At 42.4% G+C, this 15,602-nt stretch overlaps 1 protein-coding gene across 6 annotated transcripts in view; it reads right to left on the bottom strand.

Annotated features, from left to right (window-relative positions):
* Nucleotides 1–5,854: 5,854 nt before the first annotated feature.
* Nucleotides 5,855–15,602, bottom strand: part of arhgef3 (Rho guanine nucleotide exchange factor (GEF) 3) — a 190,075-nt gene continuing 180,327 nt past the window's right edge. For all 6 annotated transcript variants that reach the window (XM_060911032.1, XM_060911031.1, XM_060911034.1 and 3 more), the window contains 3 exons: nt 13,544–13,714; nt 9,676–9,862; nt 5,855–7,546 (listed from right to left, as the gene is read on the bottom strand). In XM_060911032.1, the coding sequence (XP_060767015.1) occupies nt 7,263–7,546; nt 9,676–9,862; nt 13,544–13,714 (642 nt within the window). In that variant the 3' untranslated portion in view covers nt 5,855–7,262. The remainder of the gene's footprint in view (nt 7,547–9,675; nt 9,863–13,543; nt 13,715–15,602) is intronic.

Raw genomic sequence — 15,602 nt, 5'->3', positions numbered from 1 at the left:
CGGTGAGGTCACAAAGAACCCCAGGGTAACTTCTAAGCAACTGAAGGCCTCTCTCACATTGGCTAATGTTAATGTTCATGAGTCCACCATCAGGAGAACACTGAACAACAATGGTGTGCATGGCAGGGTTGCAAGGAGAAAGCCACTGCTCTCCAAAAAGAACATTGCTGCTCATCTGCAGTTTGCTAAAGATCACGTGGACGAGCCAGAAGGCTATTGGAAAAATGTTTTGTGGACGGATGAGACCAAAATAGAAGTTTTTGGTTTAAATGAGAAGTGTTATGTTTGGAGAAAGGAAAACACTGCATTCCAGCATAAGAACCTTATCCCATCTGTGAAACATGGCGGTGGTAGTATCATGGTTTGGGCCTGTTTTGCTGCATCTGGGCCAGGACAGCTTGCCATCATTGATGGAACAATGAATTCTGAATTATACCAGCGAATTCTAAAGGAAAATGTCAGGACATCTGTCCATGAACTGAATCTCAAGAGAAGGTGGGTCATGCAGCAAGACAACGACCCTAAGCACACAAGTCGTTCTACCAAAGAATGGTTAAAGAAGAATAAAGTTAATGTTTTGGAATGGCCAAGTCAAAGTCCTGACCTTAATCCAATGGAAATGTTGTGGAAGGACCTGAAGCGAGCACTTCATGTGAGGAAACGCACCAACATCCCAGAGTTGAAGCTGTTCTGTACGGAGGAATGGGCTAAAATTCCTCCAAGCCAGTGTGCAGGACTGATCAACAGTTACCGCAAATGTTTAGTTGCAGTTATTGCTGCACAAGGGGGTCACACCAGATACTGAAAGCAAAGGTTCACATACTTTTGCCACTCACAGATATGCAATATTGGATCATTTTCCTCAATAAATAAATGACCAAGTATAATATTTTTGTCTCACTTGTTTACCTGGGTTCTCTTTATCTACTTTTAGGAATTGTGTGAAAATCTGATGATGTTTTAGGTCATATTTATGCAGAAATATAGAAAATTCTAAAGGGTTCACAAACTTTCAAGCACCACTGTACATCCACCTGCTGTTTGATGCAGTTCTCTAATCAGCTGATCACTTGACATGACAGCAGTACAATGCATCAAATCACGCAGATACAAATCAAGAGCTTACAATGTTCAAATAGAATGGGGAAAACTGTGACCTCAAAGTATGACTTTCACTGTGGCTGTTGGTTTGAGTCAGATGGACTGGTTTGAGTATTCCAGAAACTGCTGATCTCCTGGGGTTTTCACACACAACAGTCTCTAGAGTTCACACAGACAGAATGGTGCAAAAAAACAAAAAACGCTGACTGAGCAACAGTTCTGCGGGTGGAAACAAACGCCTTGTTGACAAGACAGCTCAGAGGAAACTGGCCAGATTAGTTCGAGCTCCCAGGAAGACTACAGTAACTCATAGCAACTCTTTACAACCATGGTGAGCAGAAAAGCATCTCGGCATACAACAGAACACCACCATATTGGGTTCCGCTCCTGCAGCCAAGAACAGGAATCTTAGAATCAAGAACAAGTTCCTATTAAAGTGGCCGATGAGTGTAATGAACTTGAACAGGAATGAACTTTTGTTGACATTGTTTCCACAACGTTAAATGGTGGTAAAGCATGACTTCTTGTTCAAGAATGAATTCAAATTGTACTCATTGGAATAAAACACTGTGCACATGCTGTTATTGGAAAAGAATCAAATTCAGGTTGGTACACGGCACTTTGCGTGAGACTGCATCAGCAGCACTGTCGTCGATTATTTTTCGCTAACACACGTGCCCAAGAGTTTTTCTCCTTACAGCAGTAAATAGATTGCACTCATGATATACTAGCTCTTCATAATTGTTTTTTAATTTCCAAAGTATTTATGCAGCACGGGCGGCACAGTGGTGTAGTGGTTAGCGCTGTCGCCTCACAGCAAGAAGGTCCGGGTTCGAGCCCCGTGGCCGGCGAGGGCCTTTCTGTGCGGAGTTTGCATGTTCTCCCTGTGTCCGCGTGGGTTTCCTCCGGGTGCTCCGGTTTCCCCCACAGTCCAAAGACATGCAGGTTAGGTTAACTGGTGACTCTAAATTGACCGTAGGTGTGAATGTGAGTGTGAATGGTTGTCTGTGTCTATGTGTCAGCCCTGTGATGACCTGGCGACTTGTCCAGGGTGTACCCCGCCTTTCGCCCGTAGTCAGCTGGGATAGGCTCCAGCTTGCCTGCGACCCTGTAGAACAGGATAAAGCGGCTAGAGATAATGAGATGAGATTTATGCAGCATGCATTAATTTAATCATAAAAATTTAAGATGGATTTATGATGGACTGCAAACACTTATTCTGGTGGACTCATTCTGTTTGAAGGGCAAGGACAAAGGGGAAAAAAAGGGCACTGATTGCACGACATGGGGCCCTAGTGTGCAAAAATCTATGACTCATCATGGATGATGAAATAGCTTTATCTCTAAGATGAACCACACAGGGAGCTATAAACTTTTAAAATGTTTATTTCGTAAACCAGCCCTAGAGGGTACTTTGTAAGGGAGACTGTAGGGCACTGCATCTCATTTTCTTCGCTAGGAAGTTTTTCTCTCTCCATTGTAAGGGCACTTCATGAGTCGCCCCCAAATCATAAAGGCACCTGTAGGGAACCTCAAGTTTGTCCCATTGTGAGGTACCACACCACATTTCCTCTACTGGAACACCCTTTACATTACAGGCATTTAGCAGACGCTTTTATCCAAAGCGACATACAACACACCCAGAGCAGCCTTGGGAGCAGTTGGGGGTGAGGTGCCTTGCTCAAGGGCACTTCAGCCATTCCTGCTGGTCCAGGGAATCGAACTGGCAACCTTTTGGCTCCAAAGCTGCTTCTCTAACCATTAGAGTACCCTATACAGCACTGCAGTCCATTTTCTTTAGTGGAAAGGGCACTTTCTGGGACGTTGTCATGTAGGGTTGATATAACGGCACTCTTTTCCACTGGAAGGGCAGCCATTGGGGACATCAAGTTTAAGGGAACAGCATCACGTTTTCTTCACTAGAAGGGCACTTATTAAGACACGGTATTGAATTTTCATGCCCTAGAGAGCACATCATAATTTATTACATAAGGGGCACCCTAGAGGGCATTCAATCATTTCCCCCCGTCATGTGAAGGGCAGCCAGTGGGGTACTTACTTCCTCTGGGTTTCACCACTCTAGAAAATACACTTTTTCCAACCACGGGGATATGAAGGGGGGTGTGAGTCACCCTCACTGCCCACCCCTGAGTCCGCCATTGATCAACATGAGACAAATTGAAATTCCTAACGCATAGAAACACTCCTCAGTTCTCAAAGATAAGGCTGTTAGGATTTAAGAGACTAATGACCTTACCTGGCTCACATTAGTTCATCTTTAAATATTTAGCCGTTGCCATGGCACCAGAAAGAGGAACATTTCTGTGAACACTCCTACATTATTCAGAGGTTCGTTTGAGCCTACAGCTAATTAACAGGGACACATTTTTTTGATCCCAGCTTTTTTTTTTTTTAAATCAGGATTTTCTTTGAATAGCAAGAACATTTCAAGAAGTCAGATGGTTTTGTGTAAAACAAGATGAAATTCTTATGTTTTTGCTTGCAATTAGTATCTGATCGGGTCAAATTGCCAACGCAACCGAGGACACAGATGAGAAAAGGGGGGGCGGGGGGGGATTACTTTCCTAAACAAAGATAACATATCTTTTGAGAAAACAAGGAAAGTGTTGGTCATGTTACGTGGTTATCAGTAACTGAGAATGTAGGTTTTTTTTTTTTTAATTGAGCATTAACCTTCATCCTACCAAGTGGGGTCCATCTGGACCCCGCACCTATATGTTTGTTTGCCATTTTAAAAATATGTGACATACTGCCTCACCGTTTTATGAATTTGTCGGAATTTATGTCTTAATTAAAACACTAAAGCACCGGAAGATCAGCTTTTTGCATTGTGAAGGTATAATTAATTTGTTTCTGGGGTCCAACCGGACCCCAGAGTAAAGTTTATCTGTCTTTCATTTTATAATTGAATAGCACACTGAAAGTTAACTTCTTTTATTTCTTTTATGTTCCATAATGAAACTACCAAGGCATTCCTTCTTGGGGTCCGTGTGGACCCCACTGCTGCAATAAGCACAGACTGCAAAACAAAAGCCCTAAATTATTTTACAATTACTTTTTTGTTTTAAATTCTGTAAGAAAAGACCTAAGTTGTAATCCAGAATGTTTTACAGCTGCATGAGCTGCAAAAATCATGTATATAATGCCAATTTTTTTTGTGGCGCTATAATTTGCTACATGTATGCTAGTTATTGCGGGGCGGCACGGTGGTGTAGTGGTTAGCGCTGTCGCCTCACAGCAAGAAGGTCCTGGGTTCGAGCCCCGGGGCCGGCGAGGGCCTTTCTGTGTGGAGTTTGCATGTTCTCCCCGTGTCTGCGTGGGTTTCCTCCGGGTGCTCCGGTTTCCCCCACAGTCCAAAGACATGCAGGTTAGGTTAACTGGTGACTCTAAATTGACCGTAGGTGTGAATGTGAGTGTGAATGGTTGTCTGTGTCTATGTGTCAGCCCTGTGATGACCTGGCGACTTGTCCGGGGTGTACCCCGCCTTTCGCCCGTAGTCAGCTGGGATAGGCTCCAGCTTGCCTGCGACCCTGTAGAAGGATAAAGCAGCTACAGATAATGAGATGAGATGCTAGTTATTGCAATATTATTGCATTTATAATACATCATTGATATTCAGCCATAGTGGATTTTGTTCTTCAATAAAGTTATGTCTGTTTGCTGCATTGAATTGGTTCTTACTGCATTGATTTCAAGGTATTCCCTCCTGGGGTCCATACGGACCCCGCCGGGTAGTTTGTGTATGTAAAATTGGCTGGTAGGATGAAGGTTAAGTGTGTTCTTTATGCCTTGGGCCCTTTAGTGTATTGCTGTTATTAATACAAGATGTTCTGAACAAAACTTATCTGGTGATTTTGTCTTTATAAGCTTTAATTTTAAAGAAAAGTATTGGGGTCCAAACGGACCCCACATGGTAAGATTAAGGTGTAAAATAGCATGGTAGGATGAGGGTTAAGAGAATGGAGTGAGAGAGAACGCTTTACTCCAGAGTGTCAAGTTTTCGACGATGAGATTTATTTTTGGAAGGGGTCTCTAGTGTCAGCATTTTTTTTTTGTTACAAAGCTGGCACTTGAAAATTTCTGACAACGTTTTCATGAAGGAAAGCTTTGCGGTTTCTTGATCACATGATTTTCATGTTAAAAAGAAAAAAAAAGAAGAACAAGGGTGGGCGGCGCGGTGGTATAGTGGTTAGCGCTGTCGCCTCACAGCAAGAAGGTCCGGGTTCGAGCCCCATGGCCGGCGAGGGCCTTTCTGTGTGGAGTTTGCATGTTCTCCCCGTGTCCGCGTGGGTTTCCTCCGGGTGCTCCGGTTTCCCCCACAGTCCAAAGACATGCAGGTTAGGTTAACTGGTGACTCTAAATTGACCGTAGGTGTGAATGTGAGTGTGAATGGTTGTCTATGTGTCAGCCCTGTGATGACCTGGCGACTTGTCCAGGGTGTACCCCGCCTTTCGCCCGTAGTCAGCTGGGATAGGCTCCAGCTTGTAGAACAGGATAAAGCGGCTACAGATAATGAGATGAGATGAGCTTTTATAAAACAGGAGCTATGTAAACATCATGAACATAAAGGAGTTAAAAGCATGAAATGTTCTTTAATTCATAAAAACAGTAATTGTTGGCAAATTGCTATGGAACACGAACTATACTTAACCTTGACTTGCATATCCACGTACAGTATAATAAAGATCATATCCCATAAACACTGACAGTGAAGAGTTAAAACAAACCCAAGTGTTTTAAATCATTTATTTGGTACTCAATACACACTTTCCAGCTTTCCATCAGTATACACACACACACCGTGCTAACACAATCATCACGTGTTCACATACCCCTCTGTATGGCTTTACTTCCATTCCTTCAAACCATGTCCTTCTATCCAAATCGTAAAAACGCTATTTCGCTCACCTTCAGTAACACTTCCTGTTCTATGAGCACTTGAAATGAAAGAACAGCATAGTTAGGTCAAGTGAAAAATAAGCTATAAATAACCACACTACTGCATAAATTTTATTACATTTCTTTAAAAAAAAAAAAATCAATAAAAACAAATGTATTTTGAATAATTTCTATAGTGGCGATGCAGATTCCTCAAACGTGGAACAAAATAGCAAGGCCCCACAGGTAAACACGCACAGGATTAAAACACTTTTTGGCAATGTTTTTAGCAAAGCATGATGCGATACACTGGCGCATACACACACACACACGCGCACACAAACACCTGTGGAAAAGACAAGTTATGCTGAGCAACATGGCACAAGCAATTACAGCTTTACACCAAGTGAGAGCTTCAGCTACATTTTCACAAAACTGATCTTTCCGTTGCTTATCTTTTGATGGTTACCTGACGTTTCTGCCAAACAGGCTAATTTTTTTTTTTTTCAAAGTGCTTTAATGGAATTGGCCTCCGTTGTCTGGCTGGATGCAGCTCATTTAATTTAAACCTAACCTTTGTAGGGAACAGCTTAAATGGCATGATGGATTTTTTTGGACACTGTTTATCTGCGTTCTGATGTCGGGATAGAAACACGCACATGAGACGTGAAGCAACATGTTCATCACAAAGCTGCACGGTTTTGGCTTCACTCTCCTCACGTCTTGCTTTTTTTTTTTTGAGTGCGGAAAGCATCCATGACCACAAGAACTTCAAGATGGGTCTCGAATAAGTGTAGAAATGTCAGTACAACCCCTTAGGCTTTAAAACACTGTGCGCCACCAAAACCGCCACTTCTTGATTGTCATGAAAACATTCGTCTGGTCGTTTTGTCTGGGGCGTTTTTGCAGACACAACACAGTACGTTGACATAAATATAATACATCTTTCAACGCGGAATCTTTCCTCTCCTCAGAGGACCACTTTTAGGTTCACGCTGTGAGGAATGAAATTAAGTGTGTCCTCTTGACCCGAGTCCTGTTCAGACGACAGGCAAACCTGACACAGTTTCACAGTTGGGAGTGCGACAGAATGCACCACAGAGAGAGACAGACGGATCGAAAGAGACATGAAAATAAAGTAGTGGTGGGAAAAGTAGTGCTCTCTCTGCTCTGCGGCTTCTCCATGACGATACTGTACAGGTTGGCTTGGTGAGTGGAGATGACTGCAGACGACCGATCACGTTACTATGACAGTACGGCATTCACAAGTCCACGTGTGTGTGCTCCATCAGCTGCGTTCCAGCCTCAGCACCGGGATCGCTAGTGTCCATGCTACAGTCTGAGGAATCGCTGTCGCTTTGGTCCATGCGCTCCTCCATTTTGTCCCGAGCAGGAGCCATGTGCTGGGAAGGCTGAGAGCCGATCGCTACTTTAGCCTGTCGTATGCAGTTCAGCCATTGTTGCTTGTTGAAAGAGTCACTGGCTTGGAAGGAGTGGGACTGGAGCTGACCTCCGCTGCAGAACGTCACCCGGAAAAAGTTCTTGGCTGGTAGAGGAAGGAACCGAGACATTTCTTACAATGGGGTTTGAAGAAAACCATCAGTACACTTGAAATTTCATGTCAAGCAAAAAAAGCTAATTTAAGTTTAGATCGATACACTGGTTCTCAGCCCTGATCTGGAGGACTGGTAGCCATGTTTAAATCACTGAGAGCCAATTCCAGCTTTAAAGGAACAGTCCACCGTACTTCCATAATGAAATATGTTCTTCTCTGAATTGAGACGAGCTGCTCCGTACCTCTCTGAGCTTTGTGCGACCTCCCAGTCAGTCAGACGCGCTGTTACTCCTGTTAGCAATGTAGCTAGGCTCAGCATGGCCAATGGTATTTTTTGGGGCTGTAGTTATGCGACCAAACTCTTCCGCGTTTTTCCTGTTTTTCACTCAGGAGTGAAGGTATCAATGCGCTGTCGAAGCGCGCAGAAGATGTTAGTACGCCTGTCATTATAGTGCGGACTTTCCATAGCATAGAAAATCGCCACGTTTCAATTTGTGCAACTGAACTTTGTTTCATGTCACTGGTCATATAAACCTATGTAAACAGGAAAAACGCGCAAGAGTTTGGTCGCATCTAACTACAGCCCCAAAAAATACCGTTGGCCATGCTGAGCCTAGCTACATCGCTAACAGGAGTAACAGCGCGTCTGACTGACTGGGAGGTCGCACAAAGCTCGGAGAGGTACGGATCAGCTCGTCTCAATTCAGAGAACATCATATTTCATTATGGAAGTACGGTGGACTGTTCCTTTAAGATCATCTCTCTAACCAAGACAAGATGTTAGAACAGATACATAGCCTGGAAACATTATTTGTAGGAAATGGACATTCACGCATACTTGTATCATTATACAAAAACTGGATCCAAAAATTTATGATTTTAGTATCTCAGGGTAATCATGAAAGAGATCAGAACGGGAGAAAAAAAAAGGTCGCTGCAGAACCCAAAGGTCAGGGGGTGGAGCGAGATCTGATCCAAATTCTCTTATGCACCCAAGTCCTAACCCATACCCCGAATGCTAACCAACACTATGCTGTACACCAGGAAACACTTATCCAACCTCAAATACATTCCACAATCGAGAATTTTGGCTTGACTCCGCCCAAGCTGGATAAGGTCCAACTCCACTCCATGAACTTTTTGTTCTGTGGTGGTCATTTTTTTTTTATATCATTCAATAAAATAAGGGTTGTCTTACTTCACGATACTGGGTTCATGATTAGATTTTTCCCATGACATTTTTGGAAAAAAAAATTGAAGAAAATTTTATTACCAAAAAAGCAACATTTATTTTCTGATTATGAACTTGCTCATTTTGTTGTTTAAAAAAAACAACAACAAAAAACACCTTTTCATTTTCTTAATAACCAACAATAATTATTTACAGACATTTATAAAATTGGAGGAAAATATAATAGCCTATTAACTATAAGATTCCTTTTATTAAAAAAATGAAAAGGTTAACAACAATTGGGCCTTTTCTTAATAAACATCTAGGAACATTTCTACTACCTTCTTATGCGTCTCTTTCTTTATCTTTCAGCAGTCTATTAAAAGAGAGCTCTGATTTCTTATTAAATCTTTTTGTACAGTTAATCACACAACAGCTTTTTCCCCTATTTTGGTCTTTTTTTTTTTTTTTGGTGCGTTTTCGTGGCATTAGAGCTGTGTTACTTCCGCCCACGGTGAAGTCACGTGCATTCCCACTATTGCAGCTTCTGCTGTCTAAACAAACCCAAGTACAGCTTGTAAAAACTAAGATTACGCAGTCTGATGATAATCACGATTCATTTTTTATTTCATACATTCAAATCGTCATCATGCCTACTTACAGAACTGGTCTCCATTAACCAGAACGGTTGTAAAGTGTAACTAAAGCATAGGCTAATGCTAGCCAAAGTTGGAAATTGTCTTAAAAAGAACCTCCTTGTAAAATATATAAAAATCTTCCATATTTTATGCGAAAATGTCCATGTCGTTATTTCTGTTCACTTCATTGGCAGAGAACGGATATTTGCTAGCTCCAGCACCACTTCACAGTCACTGTGGTCTGCAGTTGCTATTATTATTATTATTATTATTATTAAGAAGAAAACTTCAAGACTAAATATATAACTCACTCTTCTCAGTGTTGCTGAAAGCCCCTCTGATGGAGCCGCCCAGACGGATCTCGCCGTCCTGCAGGTCCTCCCACTCGAGATCCCGCACTGGGATGGGCTGCCGGTAGAGCTGATAGCAGAGCTGCTCGTTATGAGTGACGGCCCGCGTGATCACCAACACGTCCTGGAACAGGAACACGTGTAGCTTCTGCATGGAGAAAGACAGACAGGCCTGTTACTGTTACTGATCATGAAAACAAAGCAGCAAATGGAGTATTGTAAACATTTCTGCTTGATATTTTCCTCCCAGCAAGTGCCTTATGATTAGCAGGGCTCCTTAAAATAATCGCTACAAGAGGATAATGCATGTGTGTATGTCTGAAGCCAACTTCACGGAAGTCTGTTTAATAAATATTTTAGGGATGTGACACTGGAAGTTACGTAACCTGTGAGTTATCATCAAAGCAATGCATAGCCTAGAAGCGGATTTGTCCACATTTCCATTTTGATAAATACTCGAGCTATTTTGGTCCATTCTGATCCCATGAGCTTGAGTGTAAGACGTACTGAATTTGGAGAGAGACTCTGATGCCTGACCATGAAAGGAGGTGGCAGTGCGTGCACGCGCGTGCGTGCGTGCACAAGTGTGTTTAGATGAAGGAAACTGATACGCATGCTGGCTCCGACTTACAGCAGAGGGTTCAGAGGAAACGGAGGACACGCTGAAGGGAAACTTGACTTGGCTCCAACCTTATACAGCCTTCGCATCACTGCTCCGTGGACATGCTAGTCAGTTCTTAAAAATATTAAAAGCATTTGTGAAATCGTATTAGAGCTGCACTTGGGAACTTTGTGACCCAAGCAGCTCGGAATAAAAACGGTATTGTTCGGGTTGACGGAATCGTTTTCCTTCCTGTGTGGTATTCATACTTTATTGGTTCATTGTTTAAAGCCCAGTCACGTTTCTCTCCATGAAAGGCAAAGCCGCTTTGTCTGCCCCTTGACCGCATCTTGATTAATAGCCTTCAGTTTACGTTTTCCTGTGATTAACGTGTTTCCACAGCACTGCCCTCTTATTTTTGGGAGCCGACACAATTAAAATGGAAGTCTCTTATTGGAAAAGAAAAGAAAGCCTTCGGCTCTAACGTGAAGCAGAAACATGATGAGTGACAGGTGACAGCCTGAAACAGGCGCTTCCAATTAGCACAGAGGAAGAGTAAACACACCAAACGCTAATTAGATTACATACTGAGAGATCTCCCACGAGCCTGGGTTATGTTCGTCAGTGTTCAGCTTTTACAATGTGTGTGTTGCTTTGAAGACAGACCATAACCTCTTTAATAAATAAACTCCAATCTTTAACCTAGGACTGCCTGGGAATAGCCAAAATAAAATCACTCAGTACTGGAATCACAAATATTTATAATTATTTCAGCCAATTTAGAAAAAAATAGGCTAGTGAGTAGGCGTGTAATGATTCATTCCATTCACAATTCAACTCGCGCTATTGGGCTCACGATTTGATTTTCCCATGATATTTCTGAAAAAATATTAAATGAAAAATTTTATTGCCAAAAATGCATTTGTTTCATTTCCTTAATAACCAACAATAATTATTTGTACACGTTTGTAAAGACTGGAATAGCATACTAACAAAAATATTTGTTAATAACAAACAGTCCTTTTGTGAACAAATTTTTATGAACGTTTGTACTCCCTCCATTTGCTTCTCTTTTCATTTATGAAAATTTGTGAATGCTGTAGTCAGGCTTAAACAGAAAAACGGCCATTTTTTTCTTGTCTTTTCTTTATTTTTCAGCAGTCTGTTTAAAAAAAAAAAGCTTTGATTTCTTGCCAAATCTATTTGTACAGTCAATCACACACCGGATCTTTCCCATTTTAGATCTGTTTTCGCAGCATTCGAGCTGTGTTACTTCCACCTTGGGTGAAGTCACATGCATTGCCGCAATTGTACGTTATTGTGCCGTGTGCTGTCTAAACACCACAATTACAGCTAGGAAAAACTAAGCTTACGTATCCTGATATTAATCATGATTAATTTGCTATTTCATTGATTTGAATTGTCAAATTTGTATCACTACTGATTCGTCACAAGATACATTGGTAACATGCCTACTAGTTAGTCAAATGTGTAAATATTTAAATCAAAACATCATCGAAAGGAATAAAAATAAATTGGATCTTGCATCAGGGTCAATAAAACCCAATATCTACGGTAAGGTGAGCCAATTACACAGTCAGTTATGTTTCAAAGAAGAATCCAAAATGTGATGAACATTCGCTAGGGTTCTCCAGAAAATCTGAAGTAGCTGGCTTAAAAAAGTAGTAGGTGGCGGATCTGGAATTTGCTGCTGTGGTGTGCCAAAGTCATGCTAATGCTTGGGGGGGGATTTTGAAATTTACATGCCTTCTAGTGGCTTCTGATGCATTCTCAGCAAATAAATTACTAACCATACTTGCAAAATATATCTGAAATTTCCCTCCAGATGTGTGCGCTTGGCTTTTTCAGGCTACATCCACACGACAATGACAACGAGATTTTTTTTTAGCGGGTAAAAAAAAAAAAAAAAAAAAATCGCGTCCACATGGGCAACGGATCAGTAAAATATCAGGTACATATGGCAATGCAACGCTTGCTGAAAACGATGCAATACACATGCCACACCTCTACGTGCACTGTAAGACGGTCCCATCGGAGACACCAGAACAATAGAAGCAGGACGCATGCGCATAAACCCCTTCTTCTACCCGGCGTGATGACTTGTTCTAGTCATGTGGTTGTGACGTCATCGTAAACAAATCCGTTCTACTCATCCAGACGACTTCGCAACGGCGGCGTTGCCAGATTTTTCCACTCTGGAAACCGTTCTCAAAAAATATCGTTTTGGGGCACCCAAAACGCCGGTGCTGTGTGGACGCCAGGCCGAAACGATAAATTTTATCAGATTCACCTGAATCCGTTGCCGTGTGGACAGGGCCTCAGTTACCCTCTGTAGTACGCTGCCTGGCTCTGCAACATAACTACATGGTGTAACATAACTGTACACTACGGTGTGGTCATGTGGTCTGGCTCAGCCAATCAGAGACGAGAATCGATCAACAAATACAGCGTTGCTTCTGGTCATGCTAGACCTGAATCGAAGACAATTTCATGGTGAAATAATTGGACTTGCATCAAATTATGGGCAGCAGAGATGATATAAACTTGCTTGAACATTGAAAGGCAAGTAGTTGTTTTATTTCTGGGATCGAATAGCCGGTGCAGACCGTCTGTGTAGGCGGAGAAAACCGCCAGTCACCGGTGCTTGTGGACATCTCTGATTAGCTATAGTTTGTTTTGGTTTTTTTTATCCTTGACAGAGGTTGTTCATCAATCCTCACTGAAACCTTGGTTGGTTTTCATATCCACCGCATCACTAACAGGGAATCTACAGATTCCCAGAAATCTTAACTATGCATGATACTGTTTATCCAGACTCGCTTCATTAGTCTGGAGTTGCGGGATTATATCCTGTTGATGTATCAGATTCCGATCCAACAGATCACCCACTTCAGGAGGCTAGACACATTCCACTGTTTTATACAAGTGTAAATGCGTCCGTCTCTCCGAGTCCAACCGAGCAACAAAAAGCCCTCATGTATTCTACAGAAAAATCACATGTAGGTCGTGAGTGCCAAAGCTGTCGGCTTTAAGGAAATTAAAACAGCACTCAAAAATGCTGATCTCTGATGCACCTGAAAACGAACGACAGATCAGAGGAAGTCAAATGCTACGAGCAATCGTATTTCAATCAGGCTAACCAGAGGCCCATTTGCCTACAAGTGTAAATGGTTACAATCTGTCAACAGGTTTGTGTAGAATACTCACAGCTCCTCTGTTGTTCTTCAGCTCTCCATGGCAGCTGAGAATGCGGGAGCTGTCGATCAGCAGGTCTCTCTGACTCTCCTCCAAGTACAGCAGACGCTCTTTATAATAGTGGCACTCCGACTCGCCCGTCTTGGTGTTAATCTCTGCCACAATGCTCTGGATCATGTTGATCTGAGAGGGAAAACAACCTGGGTCAGGTGGTGGCTTTAAAAGAGCAGCAAAACAAAAAAGTTTTACTGGCAACGTAAAAAGGAAGAAAAAAAAAAAGGTTCAAAAAGATATAAACGAAAAGCTAGGGATTGTGTGTAAACGCTTGAACGATAGAAAAGAAGTTTAATCTCATCTCATCTCATTATCTCTAGCCGCTTTATCCTTCTACAGGGTCGCAGGCAAGCTGGAGCCTATCCCAGCTGACTACGGGCGAAAGGTGGGGTACACCCTGGACAAGTCGCCAGGTCATCACAGGGCTGACACATAGACACAGACAACCATTCACACTCACATTCACACCTACGGTCAATTTAGAGTCACCAGTTAACCTAACCTGCATGTCTTTGGACTGTGGGGGAAACCGGAGCACCCGGAGGAAACCCACGCGGACACGGGGAGAACATGCAAACTCCGCACAGAAAGGCCCTCGCCGGCCACGGGGCTCGAACCCAGGACCTTCTTGCTGTGAGGCGACAGCGCTAACCACTACACCACCGTGCCGCCCAAGAAGTTTAATATCCATCTTTATTCTATCCACATTCACTGGATGTGAGCAATCGTGTGCTCGGATCGGCTACTCTATTACTAGGATATCAGCTCATATACCGTGAGTAGAGAAAAACAAAATGGCGGCGCGTGTTGCTGAACCAACCGAGGACGAAATAAAAACTACTCGAAAACGAAAAACCCCAAAAATACAAAGCAGCAAAATATAGAATGAAAAGTGTGGTAAGAATATATCTTTTTTTTTTTCAAGAATTACTGTTGTAGCATTTTTCACAAATTGCTACCGTCATTTCGCCGGTTTGTTTACATTCTAAGCGGAAAAGATTTTGTCGTACATGGCTTACAGCTATCAGCTCATGGACAACTCGAGTTCATGTTATAACTTAAGTACACACGTTTCATATGAAGTTGGATCTTCAACATATATGGATATGCGACTTGTGTTTCCCTAGCCTGGCAAGCCAGACTAAATGTGAATATTTAGTCTGGCCTCGATCTGTAGACATTTCTGAAGGGTGTGGGTGGAACAAACCACTGTCTTTCAAACTGTCTCTGTGCGTATAGGCCAACGCTCTGACCAATCAGTGCAACAGTGACTGTGACGTAGTCAGAGCGACAGAAAGCAGTGGGGGAGACCTTGAAATAAATAAATTTTCAAAATGCGTATTAATTAATAAACAGGTTCTAGATATTAAGAAGTTTGGAGATAATGACCACAAGTTTGGAGTCTGTACCACATACTTAACATTTTTTTCAAGTGTTTTTCAAGGGTTTGCTTAAACTGTTTTTGAGAGTTTTTATTTAGTGGTGTTTGGTGAAATAATTTTCCTTAAATTTAAAATAACGGGAAAATAAGAAACAATCAAAAAGTAATGTTTCAAAGCTGTTTATTAATTCTTCGTACTGCACAAACTAGCCCCATCCTTTTGGCTACGAGCGGAGCCAGCTGGTAGATCAGACTTTTGCCATAGCCGGTTGGCAAAACAGCGAAAACGTCCTTCTTGAAAAGGAATGAGCGGAGAGCCTCTTCCTGCTCATGTTTCAACGAAAACTCCAAGTCTAATTCTTCTAAAACTGATTCCAAAGCGGAGTCAAACGCACGCTGTTCACTAGCAGTAGCCATCTTTCCTGTTGTGCTTTCTCCAGCGTCGGGCAGCTTTGTCGTCACTCCTGCACAAGCCCGCCCAAAGAATCCAAACAAAAACCTTGCGTTGTGATTGGCGGGCACAATTTGATGCCCGGGGTGTTTTTGTTTATATGGTGCGAGGCTAGACCCACTCGCTAGGCAAAAATATTTTTGGCCGCTAGGCGGGTGGGTCTAGTTTACTAGCCTGGGCCCGCC

The sequence above is a fragment of the Neoarius graeffei genome, chromosome 26 (assembly GCF_027579695.1).
Source record: "Neoarius graeffei isolate fNeoGra1 chromosome 26, fNeoGra1.pri, whole genome shotgun sequence".
Classification (NCBI taxonomy): Eukaryota; Metazoa; Chordata; class Actinopteri; order Siluriformes; family Ariidae; genus Neoarius; species Neoarius graeffei.
This window is presented reverse-complemented; position numbering and strand designations above follow the sequence as displayed.